General features: G+C 35.9%; 1 protein-coding gene across 2 annotated transcripts in view; it reads right to left on the minus strand.

Moving 5' to 3' along the window:
• adcy5 (adenylate cyclase 5) overlaps positions 1-21880 on the minus strand; it is a 108649-nt gene that overhangs the window by 26802 nt on the left and 59967 nt on the right. For both annotated transcript variants that reach the window (XM_051119227.1, XM_051119228.1), the window contains exons 3-6: positions 19654-19775; positions 6578-6689; positions 4476-4603; positions 833-991 (exon numbers count right to left, since the gene is read on the minus strand). In XM_051119227.1, coding sequence (XP_050975184.1) covers positions 833-991; positions 4476-4603; positions 6578-6689; positions 19654-19775 — 521 coding nt within the window. The remainder of the gene's footprint in view (positions 1-832; positions 992-4475; positions 4604-6577; positions 6690-19653; positions 19776-21880) is intronic.

Below are 21880 nucleotides of genomic sequence, written 5' to 3' on the forward strand. Positions count from 1 at the left end.
ATGTTACTTTACATGTTCGCTTTGTAAACACTGGGTTGGTACTTCTGTCTACGTCACACGTGCGTATTTCCGTAATGCATGAGGTCGAGCTAGTGCAAGAAAAGCAATTGTGGTTTAAAAGTATATAAATTAGTATTTTTCTTAGAAAATAACATTGTTTTGCTAGATAAGACACTTATTCCTCAGCTGGAATTGTGTAGAGCCAACTGAAGCTGCATTGAAACTGCAATTTGGAAGGTCAAACCATCGGGAACCATAGAAGTCCACTATATGGAAAAAAAATCCTGGAATGTTTTCTTTAAAAAACATGAACATCTTGGATGACATTGGGTAAGTAAACTATCAGGAAATTTTGATTCTGGAAGTGAACTAATCATTTAACAATCACCTTACTATTAATAAGCAGCAAATTAGCAGTTTATTGAGGGACAACTCTTTGTTAGTAGTGAATTTGTGTTACCATACTTTATTTACTATACAAACAGTATATGGATTATTTTCTTTATTTCATGTTGATGTTTATTTTTATAAAATGATTACAATTTACTATACGATTAACTATATTTAGATATTTTGATAATAGTAGAGGTAAATCAGTCAGGAACACTTTGCACACTGTACATACTACAGAAAGTAGTAGTATGGTATTCCGAACAAAGCTATGGTGAAGAAACATAACTGGAGAGAGACTTAAGAGACTCGTCTGATCTTGTCTTGTGTTAATGGAAAAAAAAAAGCATTTTCAGATTTTAAAAGTGAAGAGACACAGGGAGTTCATTTGAGAAAACATGGGCAAAAAAAAAAAAAAAAAATCCAGAGTTCATGAACCCACCCTGCTTTGCCCCCAGCTTCCATGTGATTGGCCAAGGTGACATCGTTGGACCAGACATCAAACTGCCACTTCCTTAATCCCAGCACCCCACAGTGGACTCGCCCGCTGTGTATACCCACACGCATGTTGACGTTGACGCCGGTGACTTCCCTCACCAACCTGGAGCACAGAGACAAAAAACATAAATATACCTTTTAATATAACAGCAGGGGTTTGCAATCATTTTCTTTTAATAGTTAGTTTCTCTTTGCCAGCTCTCTTTTTCAATGTTACAAATGTAACAGTATTTCCTACATTCTGGCATTTTAATACTGTATATGATTTCATTCATAACCTTACCCACCGACACATCTCGTCTCACTTGTCCCTATACGACAAAGTCCTAAGGTGGATTAGCGTACCCTGAAATGCACCTTTCCACTGGGCACATCAACAAGTTAACACAGCACATTCTGATCCCGACGTCACACGGCAAACAAGCCATCAAACTCTTTTGAACATTGAGGGCGACAGGCAAGTCTGCGGAAAAATGGTCTCTTCCTGTGATGGGCCGCTGGGTCGGTTGGCTGCAGCTCAGAGAAACACAGACACGTGCTCATTGGAGCAGAAAGCCAGTCACCACCATTCCTGCCTTAACAAACAACTGCTCCGAGACACCGAACATTAGAGAAGTCAGGCCTGTGGACACGTCCACACGCATGCAAGACAAACAACTTGGAAACAACTCAATTAAGGCATGACTGACCTGACCAATTAGAACAGCAGTGCAAACTCATAGAGGCTAATTCAAAGTTTCTAGTAAGAACGTAATGCTTATAACAATTTAGCCGTGATTAGTAAAAGCAGGTAAATAAGATTAAGTGTTCTCTCTCAGCTCAGCCTTTCCGTGAACTTTCATTTGGTCCAGTTAGAGTGGCGTGTTCCGTGAACAGGGTACAAAATAGGGACTGCAAGTCCTAATAAACTGTTTGTTGTTTTTTTTCTTTTTCAATAGTTGGTCAGTGAACAGATGAGCTTAACCTTCACCAAATATTGATCAATGGACATTTGAAAGGAGTTCAAACTAAATATCATATGAGATATGATACGAGAGGTTCATTTCTTATTGAGGCAACCCTGTTCCATCTTGCAATTTTCTAGGAATAAACAACAACAAGATAGATAAAAACACACAGGAAAAAAAAGAGATGAGGCTAAAAATATAAAATTACTACAAAAAAAAAAAAAAAACCTATGCCAGTATTGGTAACATGATTTAGCAGATTACAGATTAGCAAATTTATCAGATTTGTACTGTTACATTAACAAAGTAATTAATGAAAATTTACTTTTTAAGCATTTTACATTTATTCTAAGATAGGAACTCAAGGAAGTGAATATATATATATAATATTAATTTATATATATATATATATTAGGGGCTAGCAAATGATTTATCGCGATTAACTGCATACAAAATAAAAGTTTGAGTTTGCCTAATATATGTGTGTGTAATTATTATGTATGTATATATATATATATACACACACACACACACGCACACTCATGTTTAGGAAATATTTACAAGTATATGTATTTATTTATAGAATTTATATTTTATATAAATAAAAATATTTTGTACATAAACAACGTATTTCTTTTAAATGAATCTGAATGAATTTGAGTTTTTTTCGATTTATATATACATAATAATTACACACAGTACACATACATATGTTAGGCAAACTCAAACTTTTATTTTGTATGCGATTAATTGCAATTAATCGTTTGCCAGCCCAAGATGTCAGATGCAAAACCAGCTAAAAGCAATCTCGGTCAAAAATGAAATCATGATACTGAGTAAATGCTCCTGACACATATAATACGTCCATCAAATACTTTTACTTTAAACTCGCTAAATTCCAGCCTCAGCCCAATCAGAAATACCAGTACTTACATAGAAACCTATACAAATTAGCCAGAAAGAAATGTTAATTTTAAAGAAATACCTCAGATGGATTTAGAGGATTTTGCATCTGAACTCTTCGTATACACACACACACACACACACACACACACACATATTTGTTTATTTATTTTATTTATTTATGTATTAACTGATGTTCAGCTGTTCTTTTTAATAACAAACTTATTTTTGGATCATCACTCATCAGAGCTTGGTAAATACTAGTCACAGACATGGAGACATACCTTTATTGTCAACAAGCTAATTGCTCACCAAACCCCCCCCCAACAGATCATGATCATGCCATTTGAAGTCTGATTTTGACTTGAAAAGGTGGTGATATCCAAGTGTGTGAGTTGTTTACTTACTTTTTTTAATTAGTTAATTAACGCCACTATATTGTTCATTCAGAATGATTCGCGAAAGCACACAAACACAAGAGGCGGGACCTATCACATGAACCAATCATAGCCATTCATAACCAGTCATATCTAATCATGCCACGATGGATGCATTGCCACATACTGACGCTTGGTCAGGACCATTTGGCATCACTTTTTGACGCATGGGGCACCCCTCTAAAAAAGAAAGCCTTGGCGTCAATATGCCGATGCAAAAGGCACTGGGAATTTTATTGTCATAATTAAATTTTATATAGGGTAATAAAATTGCCATTATTGCATATATGTTGGGGTGTGATTTTTCAATGTAAACAGCCACAACAGTTCATGACACTATTTACATATTTATGAGCACGTAACCCAACCCCTGCACCTAAACCTACCATTTGTCAATAAAACACAAGATATAACAGGCAGATACAACTACAATCATAATTTATTCAAAAAGTATTAATATCACAAGTCTTCCGAGGCAAAATGATTAATTTGTGAGAGGAATAGACGCGATCGCCGTGTCCGTCCGCCCATAAAGCTCATCCTGTGTGCTGCAGTCTGTGCGCAATTTTAAAAAATGCCACCAGAAGAAGCCTTACATCAGCCTTGGTTGTGAAATGCTATTAAAACCTTATGTTTTACTCTGTTCTTTGCATAAAGATATTGTATGGCAATATTGTAGTTGCCGGTTACATATTTTATATTGTTCAGAAGTGGGGTAGGTTCAGGGTAGGGGTGGGGTTAGGTGCTTGAATAAAATTTACATAAAATTATTTCAATTTGTTTACAAATGCATGCAAATCATTAAATAAAGACAAACAACTTAAAACAAAAGAGGATGCTGCACGTCAAAAATGTGACGCTAAAAGAATACCTCTACGCTTCGAAAAAGGATGCTAAAAGGTGCCTTGAGGGTCAAAATGCGACAAAAAAAAAGCGTCAATATGTGACGTGTTGGGAGTGAGAACGTGTTCGTCTGTTAAAACTCAGTGGGCTCAGGGGAGGCTAGAGTGACGCAGACTCTCGCTGTAACTTTAACTGTTGGTGTTGCTGTTAGACTATGTTTCTTTAGAAAAATTAGTGATTTATAAATCTTTCATAAAACCATAATAAATGTAATATTATTAAGGAAACTATGTGTATTTCTTTCTTTTTTTTCGTTGAAACTGCCAGGTCCTGATTGACTGTAAGATTTTTGTTTGTATCTCCTGGCTGAAGTACATTTTCAGGCAGACATTTAAAACAAGACACAAAAGCCTTGCTGTTCCCATCTGATGAACAGAAGCAACACTGTAATACTCACGAGATTGCTTCGATCATATCCACACCCATCTCCACACAGCAGTGCGCATGGTCAGCACGGGCCTCGGGCAGCCCTGACACGCAGTAGTAGCAGTCGCCCAGGATCTTAATCCGAAGACAGTGATTCTCCTGCAGACACACAGAATGACCAAACAATGTAACGGAGATGTGGCTGGTGTAAACAGGATCAACAATGAACGTAATAATCAAATTTTCGGCTGTTTGAGTTACTGTAGTTCACTATGCTTGCATTAGTTGAACTAAAATGATGCATTACTTTAATAGCCATTAATGAAAAATTGGTCACATGTCATTTAAATGCCATTAAAGGAATAGTTTGCCCCAAAATGAAAATTCTATCATTAATTACTCACCCTCATGTCGACTGACACGGAAAAATCAGACTTTGTTGAATAAAGTAACTATTTTTGTTTTCATTGCACACCAAAAGTATTCTCATAGCTTCATTAAATTAAGATTGAACCATTGATGTTAAATGGACTATTTTAATAATGTTCTTACTACTTGTCCGGGCCTTGAACATGTTAGTTGCATTGCTGTCTATGTAGGACCAGAAAGCTCTCGGGATTTCATCAAAACTATCTTAATCTGTGTTGCGAAGATGAACGCAGGTATTACAGGTTTGGAACGACATGAGGGTGAGTAATTATTGACTCAATTTTCATTTTTTGGGTGAACTATCCCTTTAAGGTGTGATAGTAGATATCCCATAAAGGGAATGCGTTACATATATAGCCATTCTCCCATTAAAAACCCCTTCACATACCACAAATGGTTTTTCCTTTTAAGGTTGTTGGTTTTCATAGGGATTTATGTGATTTATGAAGACAAAATAAACTCAAACCTTAACTGTTCCCAAATGGCTTTAAAATGTCAGATTTTAATCTGTCTACAGTGTATTTTTTTTTATGTACTAGGTTTGGCATCCTACTTTCATGAATTCAAAAATCCAACCCAATTTCTCCTGATATTTTGCTTGGAAAACATGAGTTGTCTAAACAAAAACCCCTTGGAAATGGAATTCAATTATTTTGAATAAGGCAATATAATAGATATAACAGATACTGATATGATATGATGCTTTTATAGTGCTTTTGCACCCTTTTTGAAGCTTGAAACCTCCATTCACTGTTATTGCATGGAAAAGAACAACCAGAACATTATCACAAAATTGGAACTCGTCTTACAGGTTTTAAATGACATGAAGGTGAACAAATAATGACAAATTTCATTTATAGGTAAACTATCCCATTAAAGGGATAGTTCTCCCAAAAATGAAAATTATGTCAGTAATTACTCACCTTCACGTTGTTCCAAACCCGTAAGACCTTCGTTTATCTTCAGAACACAAATTAAGACATTTTGGATGAAATCTGAGAGTTTTCTGACCCATATCTTAATTTGTGTTCCAAAGATAAACAAAGGTCTTGCGGGTTTGTAACAACAAATTTTCAATTTTGGGTAAACTATCCCATTAAGTGTTGCTTACTGGAGTACTATTGGTATCTTAGTTCGTAAGTCATCAAAACTGGACACAAGAACCCAATGGAGAGCAAAAAAGGAAGCCTCAGGCTGGGCACAGGACTCACGGCAGCAGGACCGGGTCTTATGACAGCCACCTGAATGTCACCCCAGTGCATGCCTTCATTTAACCCGCAGCCCACACAACAACCTCTATTGTTGATCATCAGGGCGAAATGCGCGTGCATGCTTTTTTGTCTTTTAGCTCGAAGGTATTGTGAAGTGTGCAAACATCTGAACAGACAACAGATGGTTTTCCCTTTGAGTGGCATCTCTCTGCAGCAGCAGAGTACGTGCACGAATGCATGGCAACTTGGCTGCGATGAGTCACCACCACTGGTGGAGATAACGAGGAGATAGTCGAGCTGGAAAACAGCGGGAAGCTCAGTGTGAGAAGCGTGATTGCAAACACTCATCTGACAGGAGGAAGGGCTTGTCTATCCCAGTCAGCTGTGTTAGTGGGATGCAAGCGGAATTAATATGATTATATCTCAGTTTGCCATCGTGTTTGGACCAAAAAAAGCTGTTTGGCTGAGGGCGTGGGCTGTTCTGGACACTTACGGCGGCCAGTTTGTCGAATCTTGCGAAGAGCTCATTGAGGGTCATCACTAACTCCTGGGCTGTGCACTGGGAGGCCAGACTGGTGAAGCCCTCAATGTCGGCAAAGAGGATACTGCGGAGAGAAAAAGAGAGAAATATCAAACAGAGTTGGAGGTTTCATCAGTTATGGGCACTTTTATATTTTAGGCATTGATTTTTATCATATCAAATATTAACAGACCTCAATATTTTTCTTGTTGTTATATGAAGGTCTCAACAGATCTGTAGTAATGTAGATTTGAAATCATTCATTTGCAAGAACAATTTGCTACTATTTTTTTTTTTTTTAATTTTTCCAAAAGGGGACAAAGAACTTAAAATAAAATGGCATCTGATGTGTGATCATAAAAGTCAAGGTAAATATCAAAATCTAATTTAGTCATTATATGATATTTTACACTAACAGATCTCAAAGTTTTTCTTGTTATGTGAAAGACTCAATACATCTGTCTTCAAACTTGTTTTTAACGTAATATCACCATAATTTGTTTTTGCTACTTTTCTTTAAAATATCTTTTATGTATAGATCTTATTGTTTTACTCTTGTCCAAGTCCAAATCCTTCTTAATTTTCCTTTAAAAATAAATTAAAATAAAATATATTGTATATAAAAATGCATATAATTTTTTTACACAAATTAAAACAGTAGTAACACAGGTTCGAAATTCATTTCCAACAATTTTGCCACTAATTGTTTAAGAGCTTAAAATAAAAATGGCATCTGATGTGTGATCATAAAAGTCAAGGTAAATATCAAAATCTAATTTAGTCATCATATTATATTATTTTAATATCACCATGATTTATTTTTGCTACTTTTCTTTAAGATGTCTTTTATGTAAAGATCTTATTGTTTTACTCTTATCCAAGTCCAAATCCTTCTTAATGCTTCTTTAAAAATAAAATAAATTAATAATAATAATAATAATAAATAAAATAAAATAAAATATTTATCATATAAAAATGCATATAATTTTTTTAACATGAATTACAACTGTAGTAACACAGGTTCGAAATCATTCATTTCCAACAATTTTGCCACTAATATTTTCCCAAAAGGGGACAAAGAGCTTAAAGTAAAAATGCCACCTGATGTGCGATCATAAAAGTCAAGGTATACATTAAAATCTAATTTAGTCATCATATTATATTATTTTAATATCACCATGATTTATTTTTGCTACTTTTCTTTAAAATGTCTTTTATGTATAGATCTTATTCCTTCTTAATTCTTCTTTAAAAATAAAATAAAATAAAATAAAATATTCATCATATAAAAATGCATATATTAACATGAATTACAACTGTAGTAACACAGGTTTGAAATAATTCATTTCCAACAACAATTTTGCCACTAGTTATTTTCCTAAAACCACCAATGTTTTCCTAAAAGGGGACAAAGAGCTTAAAATGAAATGACATCTAATGTGTGATAATAAAAGTCAAGGTAAATATCAAAATCTAATTTAGTCAAATTAGAAAAAAAAGTGCAATGAACATTAATAAAATATTACTATAAATATTAAATTATTATTTAATTGTATTCTGAATACAATTTTAATAATACAAGTATACTTAAAGACAAACTTTGCCATTATAATTCCAAAAATATTTTTAAAAAATCTGAGATGTGCTATAAATTACACTATCCATATTCATAAACAAACAAGCAAACAAAATACATATATATTATGTTTGTGTGTATATATCATACACATCATAATATGTAAAAACAAAGAAAGATCATAACAAAATTTTAATTTGATTCGTAGAAAACACACATTATAAAACACCGTCATCATGGATAAAAGCATTTGGCACATGAATAACAAACCCAAAGAAAATCACGTCATTCTTGTTAATCATCTCAGGCTCTCATCCCCACACATCAGTGTAGTGCACATTCACCTATATTACACTGTTGCCACGGTTACCTGGCTGACAATTGAAACCCTCGCCCACAGCTATTCATTTCAATTGACCATTTGTGAAGCAGATTTTACATAGATACAATATGAGCTAACTAATGTGATCCCAGCGTCACAACTCCATTACCATGCCAATGGCACAGCAGACAGATTCGGATAGGAGTGTGTGCTCTCTTTAGCAGTAGATGACATTCACATTAAGAGAATATTGGGCCTACAGAAATGAGAAAGTGAATAAAGCATGATATTCCCCCCGAAGGAGCCAGTAACAGATATGCTTCCTTTTAAGCAACTTGAATGAAATACAAAACAAAACCTTGTGGGCTGTAATGACTTTTCCTATGCAATATTCAACCAACGCTGACATTGATCTAACAGCTCAGAGCTGGTTTGACACTTAAAGTTTGCGTGACAGTAGGAAGACCGTCAGGTTTGACTGAAGCTCAGGATCCGGGTAAGCGTGACCTCTCAGTTCATACTTAATATCAAAGACGATTTCCAGAAATGTTTAAAGAGGCCCAGAAGGCAGGCTGTTCTCGATCAACACGCTCATCTCATGTGATGTTTGCCACTCCCTTTTTGAGGCACACACGCTGCTTAGTTCCCTGGAAAAAAAAAAAGCCTGACTGCTTAATGGTTTTCAATCAATTAATCTTTGTGTGAACTGTAGCACTGCGGACCATCTGCATATTTGCAAAAACACCCTTCAAACCTCAATTAAATGCTTCAGTTGTTCAATATTTCAAACTCAGAGTGGTATTTCAGCTACAAATAGCAGCTAAACTATCTTAACTAGCTGATTAACATCATCTGATGACCCTAAAATAAAATAAGAAAAACAAAATATTAAATAAACTGCAGATTTCAGGCTAATCATCTTCAATACAACTTATAATTTGTCTGTTGTCCTGAATGTAATTAGAACAAATAGTGCAAGACAACTTAAATATCTACTTTACTTTTACTTTTTTTTTTTTTTTTTATCCGAAGCTGTTCACAAATGAGAAATATAACGCAACTGATCCTAGGACAAGATTACTTAAATTGTATGAGCAATAATAAGCAAGCATTTCATTGGATTTTAGCCCTCTTGCTTTCTAACGCTACAAATTTTTTAAAAATTGATTTTTTGCCTCATTTAATTATTCGAATTAGATTATTTGAATTACTGGAATTGATTTGGGTCTCTTAACTGGCCCCTGTCGGTTATATGATACGATTCAATGCACAAAAGGACAACAGATCCTCTTTCTACATTTAGCAGACTTCCTACTCGGCGACGTCAATACGCCGTAATGAATTAATGATGCCACCTTTTCATAGTAAACCAAGTGTACAAAGAGCATCATGAGACCATGTCTGAAAGCTGACAAAGATGAAGCACAAGAATAGTTTTTTATCTGATTACACCAGCCCTGATCAGAAACAAACAAAACAAAAGCATCATATGACTGTGCTCTACACAAGTCTCTTAGGAGCTGTCTTAAAGGATTAGTTCACTCTGGAATTAAAATTTCCTGATAATTTACTTACCCCCATGTCATCCAAGATGTTCATGTCTTTCTTTTTTCAGTTGAAGAGAAATGATAGTCTTTGAGGAAAACTGATTTTTCTCCATATAGTGGACTTAATCGGGCATCAACGAGTCGAAGGTCCGACTTACTGTTTCAGTGCAGCTTCAAAGGGCTCTACACGATCCCAGCCGAGGAATAAGGGTCTTTTGGTCTTATCTAGTGAAACGATTGGTCATTTTCTAAAATTAAACAAAAATGTATACTTTTTAACCACAAATGCTGGTCTTGCACTAGCTCGACTTCACGCATTACATACTCATGTTGAAAAGAAGGTCAAACGTGACGTACAGTAGGCAGAAGTAGGGGTGCGCCAAACCGATATTCATGTGTGTTGGCATCTACCCTGTAATGATAAAAATCCATGCAGTGTTTTTTAAATTAATCTGTAAAAATAATCCCTTTTTTTTTTTTTTTTTTTTTTTTTTTTTTTAAAATCAAGCCATTCTCATATGCCTGTCGTTGTGTCATCACATCCACAGAGGTCGCTCCCACGATAGTTGATTGACATGAGCGTCTTACCTCAGACCCGCCCTAAATCAGCTGTAACAGTCCCACCTCCATGTTTTGATGCCGGAGCAGGGATGTAATTTAGACAAGAATTGAGTGATTGAGGTGTTGTGTTGCTGGATGTAATAATGAACGTAGTGGTCGTCATTTACTCCCGACATCTGAGCCGCTGAAGATGCAGTGGATTACGTTTGTTTGTGAAGAGAATGCACCTCCCGATCTACATATATCCGTCTATGTTCGTGCAAATCATTCGTGATCCAGCTTCACTTACAGCAGAAGTGAGTATAAGGGTTTTTTTTAATGAATCTTTGCAATCGCCTTTCCTAATAATGTGCTAGTTAGTAAGTTTAGCAGCTAAAGTAAATAGGCTCGTCACTCCACAGAGAGAAGAGAGGGGCGGGGCAAGCAGAGCTTATTTGCATGTAAAGCAGCCTCGACCAGAATGGGATGATTTTGCAGAGCTAATTTTGGCAAGGTAAAAAGGGTGTTGTTTTACACTACCATTGAGAATTTTAAACCAAAGTATATTATAGACCTTCATTAAGACCCTAAAGAATCATATCAACTTTTGGAAAATGGGCATCCGATGACCCCTTTAAATTTTTATTACAATACATGTTTTTTTTTGCCGGTGTTCCCCTGGTAAATTCACATTTCAGGAGTTAAAGGGGTCATCGGATGCAAAGTTCACTTTTACATTAATATGTGTTGGCAGTGTATGTACACATCTACCCTATAATGATAAAAATCCATGCTGTGGTTTTAATTAATCTACAAAAATAATATCCCCTTTTTCAAATCGACCCATTCTAAGATGCCTGTTGGTGTGGCGTCACACCGACAGAGGCTGCTCCCACGATAGTTGATTGACATGAGCGTTTTACCTCAGACCCGCCCTATATCAGCTGTAACAGTCCCACCTCCACTGTTTCGATGCCGGAGTAGCGAAAAAACGGTATTGGCTGATAGTCAGAATTTCTGATATCGAATCGGGATCGGTACTGGTACTAAAAAAAGTGGTATCGACCCAGTCCTAGGTGGAAAACCAACCCAGTGTTTACAAAGCGAACGTGCAAAGAAAGTCAAACAGCATTTACACAAAAAGGTAAAACAACGATGATGGATAATTTTGAAGTTGGAGGAAAAAAATGAAGATGGAGTTTTTCGCCCTACCCTACTTTTTGTAACCACAGTATGTGGTTACGAAGACAAAGACGAAGCATTAACAAGGCATGACCTTTCCATCGTGATTACGTAATGTGTTAAGTCGTAGACATGCATCGCAGAGCTACTGCAAGATGAGCATTTGTGGTTAAAGAATATATACATTTTTATTTGTTTTAGAAAATGACCAATCATTTCGCAACCCTTGATTCGGATAACGTAGAGCCCTTTGAAGCTGCACTAAAACAGCAATTTGGACCTTCAACCCGCTGATCCCCATTGAAGCCCACCATATGGAGATTAATTCTGGAATGTTCAAAAACCTTAATTTCTTTTCAACTAAAGAAAGAAAGACATGAACATCTTGGATGACATAGGGGTGAAGGTTATTGAAATGACTTTCAATTTTATTAGGGGTGAACTATACCTTTAAAAAAATCCACAGATAACTAAAAGCACACAACCACCACTAAGTCTAAATTTAAACCCTCCCTTATACAATACAGCATGCAGAAGCCCTACATTAGTCATAGATCAAAGGCTTCTATATAACTGACGGATCTATTAGAGTTGCTATATATAAAAGCTCAAATAAAAGGCCTCCCCTGGGTGGGTGGATTAAGGTTAGTTGACTCTGAAAGTAGACAAAGTGCAGTGCTCTCTGAAGGATAGCGTCTGGGCTGCTGCGAGCATCTCAGGTGGATCTTTAAACCTCATTTAATCGTTAACACAGAGGTGACTCATCAGCTCCCTGCAGTCTGGACCAAAAATGTCACTGCGGTGTGGCACAATGGCAGGACGGCTCTTTAAAAAGAATCCAAACACATTACGACCTCTGGAGTATTTCTGTTGGCTATTATGAACGCACTCCAGGTCCTTTATTAGGTGCTGGTAATCTAAGGCTTTTAGTGTGTAAACATCAGGCAAAGTATTAAATGAAATCCAGAGTACCCTAAAACTGTCAGCTTTCTGGAGACCAGTACTGCCAATCATAGAGGAAAACAGCTGTGGTTAAAATGATCTCAGTCAACTAAAAAAATAATTCTCAAATTCACATTTAAATAGTTAAAAAAATGTGACCCTGGACCACAAAACCAGTCATAGGGGTCAATGTTTTAAATTGAGATTTATACATCATGAATTAATAAATAAATAACCTTTCCATTGATGTATGGTTTCCTAAGATGTATGGTTACTTAATATCCTAATGATTTTTGGCATAAAAGAAAAATCGATAATTTTGACCCATACAATGTATTGTTGGCTATTGCTATAAATATACCCGTGCTACTTATGACTGGTTTTGTGGTCCACACATACATGTACAAATCTACTAAGCATAATCATTATGCATGCTTTATGTTGTTTATTCTCATAGAAGCTGGCAAGATACATGCTGTGTTGATGGGGACAGAACAGTAGCTTTTGCCAGTGGCAATGTTAATGGATTTGTGGTGACAGAAGCCCTAAGGTCAAATGTAGTTGCTCTCTGAACATACTAAATCATATCAGGAGATAGAATAGCAAAGTGTTGACAGACAAATTATATGATTAACTGGCAGGAAGTTTAATAAATGGAGTGTGTAGTCGGTCAGGAACAGTCTGTTTAAAGACATCAGCATGAAAACCACTTCAGCCAAAGAAGAATAGTTCCTGAGTGGAATGCTGCACAAAATCACACTTCCTGCTTATATAACATGGCCCCCCATAAATTCATCAAGGGTCACTGCTTGAGAGGCTGACCTCCTTAACCTCCACCCCTGGAACTCAGACTGATTCTACAATTGGTGAATTATGATATTGGATATAAAGCCTGTTGTATAAATGCCTGTCAAATCTCTTTCCACGCCAAGGAGTTGTAGAAAATGACAATTTAAGCAACTGAAATATTTAAAATAAATAAAAAAGTAAATATTTAACCCACAACTTTAATGTTTTCTTGTTGAATAAAGCTACTGCTAGAGTGTCAAATTAATTTCAGCATGTGTGCAATTTATCAGTACCGTTCCCGCAAATTTACAATTTACATTTTCTTAATCCCTAAAACACGACACAATGAAATGCATAATTCAAAATACAGGTAAAACAGCTGTGAAAAATCAATAATTTAAATGCAGTTAAATAGTTTCAATCTCTAAAACGAGCTCTAAATGATCCCAGCCGAAGAAGGTCTTATCTAGCGAAATAATAATTTTTTTTTCCTGAAAATAAAAATTTGTATACTTTTTAAGCACAAAAGCTTGTGTGGCACAGGCTCTGGGATGCACGTTCACGTACTACTGAATCATGTCAAAAGGTCACGCCGAACGTAGGCGGAACTACAGACCCAGTGTTTACAAAGCAAACGTGCAAAGACTAAAAAAGTGCAAGTAAGTCAAACGCTGTTTACAAACAAAAAGGTACAATGATGTCGGACGATTCTGAAGTTGTAGGAGAAAATAAGATGGAGTTTTTCGCCATACTCTACCTTTTTTTTTAGCAGAGTACACAGACGATGACCATAGACGTGATTCGTAGTAGTGATGGGAAGTTCGTATCATTTTACCGACTCGGACCTTTGAGTCTCGTTCAGCAAAATGAACGAATCTTTTTGAGTCATTTTGTTCATTTTAGCAAAATATAATTAAAATGTTACATGTTACTTCCCTAACACATCTACTGCTTACACAAACGTTGATCACACTACAAACAAGACAAAATTCTAATGCTATAAGAAACAGAAAAGATTAATTCATTGTTTACCTGGTTCTGTTTTGTTCACCTCTGACAAGTTTTCAGGTTTGAGTTGTTCGTTCATCACGTGACAGCCCCATAAGATGAACGAACGACTTGAAAAACCCGAAGACTCAAACAGGTGAACTAATTCCAGTACAGAACCTAATAGGATGTTGCGCATGCATGACTGAATGAATCACTCCCCGAAACGACTCGTTCTTCCAGAGTTACATTAAAGATTCGTTCAAAATGAACTAATCAAGAACGACTCATCACTAATTCGTAGCATTGTGAACGCGCATCCTAGAACCTGTGCTACACAGCGTTTGTGCTTAAAAATATACAAATTTTTATTTTTCAAAAAAAAGACAGATCGTTTCGCTAAATAAGACCCTTCTTCTTTGGCTGGGATCATTTAGAGCCCTTTGAAGCTGCATTTAAACTACATTTTCGAAGTTCAAAATCAGGGCACCAATGAAGTCCATTATATGAAGAAAAATCCTGAAATGCTTTCCTCAAAAAACAATTTCTTTACGACTAAAGACTGAAAGACATGAACATCTTGGATGATAAGGGGGTGAGTAAATCGTTTGTAAATTGTTGTTCTGGAAGTGGACTTCTCCTTTAAACCTGCATCACATATATTTATAACTGAAGTCTTAATAGCAATATCCTTTATTATGATTTTTAAATAAGTTTAATATGTGGAATGCGCCACTTCCGGTATTTTGCCGATAACTTAACACGGGAAAAATGCACTTGTTTTTTTTTTAATTGAATACTCAAATGCAATCGAGGATCCACAGCATTCATAGCATCCATAGTAGTGCTAATGTCTATGCAGAAGGTCTCAGATTTCATCAAAAATATCTTGATTTGTGTTTTGCGAAGATTGAAGGTCCCTTGGATGTTCAACTTCGAGCAAAGACCTAAACAGCAAACCATGCTTTCTCATTCTTTTCTCATTCACAGAAATGTTACAAACTGGTAATTAGAAATGGTTCAAATAACGATTCAAACAAAAACTGAAAATTAAATTTCTGGCAAAACGTAAATGGAAAATCCTTTACAATTGTTCAGAGTCAAAACATTAATTTTAAACAATAAAATGAAATGATAATATTATTTCAAGGCTGACTGATATGTCCACCACACTTGCTTCTGGCCTAGAATGCGACCCCACTGAGTAAAATATCAAAAACCACTGCCCTACATAATCAGCGAGTTGTAAACCATCACCGTTTCATTCATGTCCACTACTGTTTAAATTAGCCGGTGCTGCACCAGACGACGATCAGTTCATTCCTCGAGCAAAATTTCCAGCCTCCTCTTTCCACAATAGTGTGGGTTTCACTCAAGAGCAAAGTTTCAAATACAGACATCGTTACATAACTGTCCTCAGCAATTAAACCACTGGGTCCTCTAGTAACAGACCTATCAATATTCCACTTAGCGAGATATCGCTTGGCTGCACACTTACATAATTCCTCTGAACATGGAGCCTGTTTGGTGGGGGCTTTACTGGAAAAGGATAAAAGACAGACCCTCGATTGCAGACAACAACCCAGGGCCAGGAGTCGCGCTGCCCAACGGCTCACAAAGCCCAAGTTCATGTTGCCCTTTGTTGCTATAGACAAGCCACCATTCGATCATAGAAAAGGGCTGGTAGAGAGTATGAAGCCTTGAAATCAAGCCATTAAAGTGCTCCTATTATGTCTTTTCAAATATGAACTTTCATGCAGTGTGTCATGTAGCTGTATATAAAGTTGTGCAAAGTTGTGAAGCTGACAGTGCACAATAAATAGTTACTGTCTATCAAAAAAAGAGTCGGCTCACAATCGCCTGAACGAGTAGTCAGGAATTCGAATCTTATTCTGTTACGGCTATACGTCACGAAGTAACATTTGCATAATGTCCGCCCACGTTCTATGTCACAAACAACTTGCCCGCCCACAAACACAGTAAAATTTCCATGTGGTTTAGGTCATGTCGAGAAGACGCTGTATCCTACGCTGTGAGAGTAAATTTGTTTCATATTCACTTCCAAAAGATGAATCTACAAAGACTGTATTTTCTAGCGATCGTTCAAAATACGTAGTTGTGTTTGTTATGTTGTGTAACAACCCTGCACAACAACCCGGCTAACTCACGCTTCTGTAGTTCTGTTGTTCAGCTGTGGGCTCACTGTAGTCTAAAAATTTGTGATTGATGCAGCTTGACTGTCTGTCTGTCTCATTAGTTGGAGTAATGATAAAGGATGGCGCATGAATCGGCTTTCACACCGAATGCGGAAAGCGCTGCGCTATGAAACCCATTCATTTCAATTGCTTGTGCCGCACGAGGGCGGCTTGTTTCTGCGTCGGCCAAAGTGCGCATGCTCAAAGTTCGAATGAGTTGACCTTTTGCCCCTGCGCTCTGAAAGGCTGCACTGAACCTGCTTTTCCGCATTCGGTGTGAAAGCCGCTTAACGCATTATACAACGTTGAAATTTACAACATAGAGGTGTACCCGGTTTGCTTACATAAGCAAATTGCGAGCACTTTCCACGGTAGTCCGTGCTAACTTGACGATCAGCCACTTCAACCATTTCATCGTCAAACTCTGGCTCGAGTTGGTAAGGTAAAAATCGATCTTTTCTATGTACTGACAAGTCTCCAGGCCTGTCATTCGGTTATGGCAATGGGCATATCGTTTTCCTACACACGCTGTATGCGGCAGACCAATCATAAAGGACTGTGCCACCTGACCAATCACAGCAGTGAGGGCTCACGGAAAGGAGAGACTGATTCTTCGAACTGCTTTGCACGAGTCGTTTACGAATCATTTAGAAACGAGGTAAAATTAAATCTATTTTTAGAGAAAACTAAAGTGTTTTTTGACCTTGCATACATGTAAACCTGTTTTAGGAGACTCATAAAACAACATTAGCAACCTTTAAAATGGCATAACAGGAGCACTTTAAAGGGATCATCAGATGCAAAACTCACTTTTACATGTTGTTTGAACATAAATGTGTGTTGGCAGTGTGTGTACACAACCACCCTATTATGATAAAAGTCCACCCAGTGATATTTTGTAATCTTCATAAGAAATATCCCCTTTTTCAAACCAAGCCATTCTCAGCTTCTTGTCGGTAAAGGCCACTCCCACAATAGTTGATTGACATGGCCGTCTTACCTTAGACCCACCCTGACTGAGCTGTGAACAGTCCGACTCCAGTGTAGGGGAAGACAAGACTGTCTCTGATTGAGCGATTGAGGAGTTTTGTTGTTGGATGTAATAATGATCATAGCAGTCATAATTTACTCCCAACATCTGAGCTGCTGTAGACGCAGAGGATTAACGTTACTTTAGTTTTAGAATGCACCTGGCAATCTACATAAATGCATCTATGTTCACGTGAATCATTCGTGATGCAGCTTCATTTACAGCAGAAGTAGGTATAAGGGTTTTTATGCATCTTTGCAAATCACCTTTCTTAATAATCTGCTACTTAGTAAGTTTCGCGGCAAAATGTGGCTAAAGTAAACAGACCAGCTCGTCACCCCACAGTAGAGAGGGGTGGAATGAGCAGAGCTCATTAGCATTTAAAGGAACATGCAATAGAATGGCTCGCTCTGAACAGGGCTGATTTTGACAAGGTAAAAAAGGTGGTTTTTTTTACACTACCACTAAGAATTTTTAACCAAAGTATATTATGGACTTCTCATTAAGACCCTAAAGAATCATATCAGCTTATGGAAAATGGGCATCCAATGACCCCTTTAAAACACTCGAGGTCGTCGATAGCCTTGTGGGTAGCACGCGACATACAGCGCTGTTGCGCTCCGGACGTCCCGTGTTCGAATTCCGACTCAAACACCTTTCCCGATCCCGCTCCCATCTCTCTCTCCCACTTCGCTTCCTGTCACTTCTGAACTGTCCTTTTATAATAATAAAAGGCAAAATGCACCCTAAAAAACACTTTTAAAAAATAAATTAATTAATTAAAAAAACACTCGAGGTCAAAGAGTCTCTTCTGTTGTTTTCATGTGGCAGATCACCATCTGGACTCCAACTGATAATTGCATAAAGTTCAAAAATAAAGTTTGCATAAAGCTCTGCTCAACTCTGATCAACAACAACCATATTGCTAGAAACTGGCAATTCTCAGTAAAAAAAAAAAAATGACGTTACATCACTGCAAAACACAAATAGTACAAACACCCATGCAACTGTGAATTCAGAAATGCATTTGCAAATTTAATCCAGAATATGCATTTGCAGTGCTTCGGTCACTTTTTTAACAATTTATAAAATAAAATAAAAATTATCTGAATATTTGATGACGTTTTGAATAATTATTCATTTATTTGTGTGTATTGGTGTACTAGTTTTAGCTGTAATATGATGTGGCAGGCAGTCTTAGCATTCTCCTGCTAATTTCAACCCTGTCAAACTTTTATTTCTTGGGTTAATCTTCTACCCTCCAGATTTAGAATTAATAACCATGGAGAATCATAATTCATCACATGGACTCCCGAGCTGCCATGTCATCAACTTGAGACCCACATGCTTTTAAACTCAAGTCGTCAAAAGATTACAGCTGTGTTTAAAGCTGAACTATAAATCAAAGACTGACATGAGGTAAAACAACAGGCTAAATAAAACAGGGCCTCTTGTGAGTGTCCAACTAGTCTGGTGCTGTGGAAATCAGCACATAATCAGTGGGAAAGTGTCTGTAGATGGTCACAAGAGCTGCTTTGACATGGATGGCCAGTTGAAGGTAAAGATAAGCGAGTGTTTTCTTCTCTTAAGCCACAAGAGGGTGCAATATCTAATGCTTATCAGATTTATAAGACACAACTCTGTTGTAAAACCTAGTAAGCTGCCTATCTAACAATGTAACAGTGTCATGTTATTAGTTCAGCAACATTCTAATGGGTGTAGATTTTGTGTTTGCATATGAGGTTCCATTTTCAGTTACTTTCAGGGTAACGGTGTTAAAGTTTTTTTTTGAAAAGCATTAAACTCTCAACTTAAGTACTAACATAATCATATATAAAAATAATTCTAATGATAACTATGTACTAAAAGGCTTTAAAAGTGCTGCGAGATGCAAACACTGACTAATATCTTTCAGTCTATTTGAGGAGTCACTTCTTACCTCACATTGTCATGCTTTTGAATATAGATCTTGTGGAACATCATATCCTCTTGTTTGGCATTTATGTCGGCTTTCATCTCCATGGCGACATGTCGAGGAAGCACCGAGAGGAGGAGGCGTTCCTGCAAATGATGACAGGGGTAGTAAGGAAAAGACAAGTAGAAACAAAGAGAGGAGTGCCATGTGTATCTACTCTCTGCCAAAGGATGTTCATTCATTCGAATGTTCGTACATTCATTCTCATTTAGCCCTATAGCATTTACTAAAAACATTGTGGGAACAGTGATGGCATTAGATGCTAACATTATGGTATTGTGATATATACATAGTGAACAATGTTGTTTCTAATTTTGATTTATTTTGATTTATTTGTATATTTATTTATTTGAATGTATACGGTTACTAACTAAAACACTACAGTTTTTATAAAACTGTATAAATAAAAAAAGAACCAAAAAATTTTAAAATAAAATAATCATGAAAGAAGAAAAAATAAAGACCAATATACACTACAAGTTTTTTAATGCTTTTTAAAGAAGAACTCACAAAGCCTGCATTTATTTGATTTTAAATTAAATTTCAAACTAAAATTTGAAATATTTTTACTATTTAAAATAACGGTTTTCTATTTCAATATATTTTATTAAGGTAATTTATTCCAGGCTGAATTTTTAGCATCATTACTCCAGTCACATGATTCTTCAGAAATAATTCTAATATGCTGATTTTCTGTTCAAAATACATTTATTAATACGTTGTCAACAGCGGAGTAGATTTTTTTCAGGTTTCTTCGGTAAATAGAAAGGTCAGAAGAACAGCATTTATCTGAAACAGAAATCTTTTAGAACTTTATAAATGTCTTTATCATCACTTTTGATCAATTTACAGCATCCTTGCTAAATAAAGGTATTAATTCCTATACTTTCCAAAAAAAACTAACTATTATACTGTTTCCAAGCTTTTGAATGGAATAGTGTATAATGTTACAAAAGCTTTTTATTTCAGATAAATGCTGATCTTTCTATTTTTCTATTCATCAAAGAATCCTGAAAAAATGTACTCAACTGTTTTTAAAATGAATAATAATAATATTAATAAATGTTTCTTGAACAGCAAATCAGCATATTAGAATCACGTGACACTGAAAACTGGAGTAATGATGCTGAAAATTTAGCTTTGATCACAGGAATAAACTACATTTTAAAATATATTCAAATAGAAAGCAGCTATTTTACATGGTAAAAATATTTTACAACATTACTGCTTTTGCTGTATTTTGAATCAAATAAATGCAGACCTGGCAAGCAGAAGAGAAGTCTTTACAAACATCAAAAATCTTACTGTTCAAAAACTTTTGACTGGTAGTGTACAAAATAAATGAGTATTTGTATTTATTTATTTATAAAGCACTTTTCAGGCTACACAGTAATTCCAAAAAGTCGTACATCACAAATAATTAAGATAATATAAAAAATAAAATTATATTCTTAAAACAAGACAGCAACAGTAATTGAAAAAAACAAACAAAACAGAAATAAATATTCCACATATTACAAATATTACACTAAGTGCGGCAAGATAATAGTTATTTAATACTGGTATTTTCAAAACACTTGATATGAAAAAAAAAAAAAAAATTACGTTTGCCAACAAAAATGATGAATAGCCTCTGTGGGCATCTTTGTTTTCGGAAACTGACATTATTTTTTTCCTTTTGTGCCACTATGAATCTCCGTACTGCTCTAGGATGTGGTTCTAATCTTACAAATTAATCAGCGCTGCATGTCTCCGTGCACTAGTTTTCTCACAGCTTCAAATCTATACTGAAAAATCAATGGATGTATAAATGGACTCCAGCTGAAAGACTTTTCATTCATTTAGCTCTATTCCAAGCAATCTGAAGCTATTTCCCCACTCATATTTGAGACCAAAAGAAAGAAAGAAAGAAACATTTGCATGGAATGTTGCATGTTAATATCCTTTCCTATGTTTTTCTATGATTCTCCTAGGTGCTTAAATGAGTCCCATGCTATAAATCATTATACTTTGGGTACTTTTTTGTACGTTTTTAAAGGATGTCTATTATACTCACCAAAGCTGGATTTATTTGATCAATTATAGAGTAAAAATAAATAAATAAATAAATAAATAATAAAAAATCTTGCTGATATATCTGTGCCTGGAGAATCTTCATTCTAAACACCAACTTTCAAACTCACAAAATCAC

This window comes from Labeo rohita, chromosome 9 (assembly GCF_022985175.1).
Source record: "Labeo rohita strain BAU-BD-2019 chromosome 9, IGBB_LRoh.1.0, whole genome shotgun sequence".
Lineage (NCBI taxonomy): Eukaryota > Metazoa > Chordata > Actinopteri > Cypriniformes > Cyprinidae > Labeo > Labeo rohita.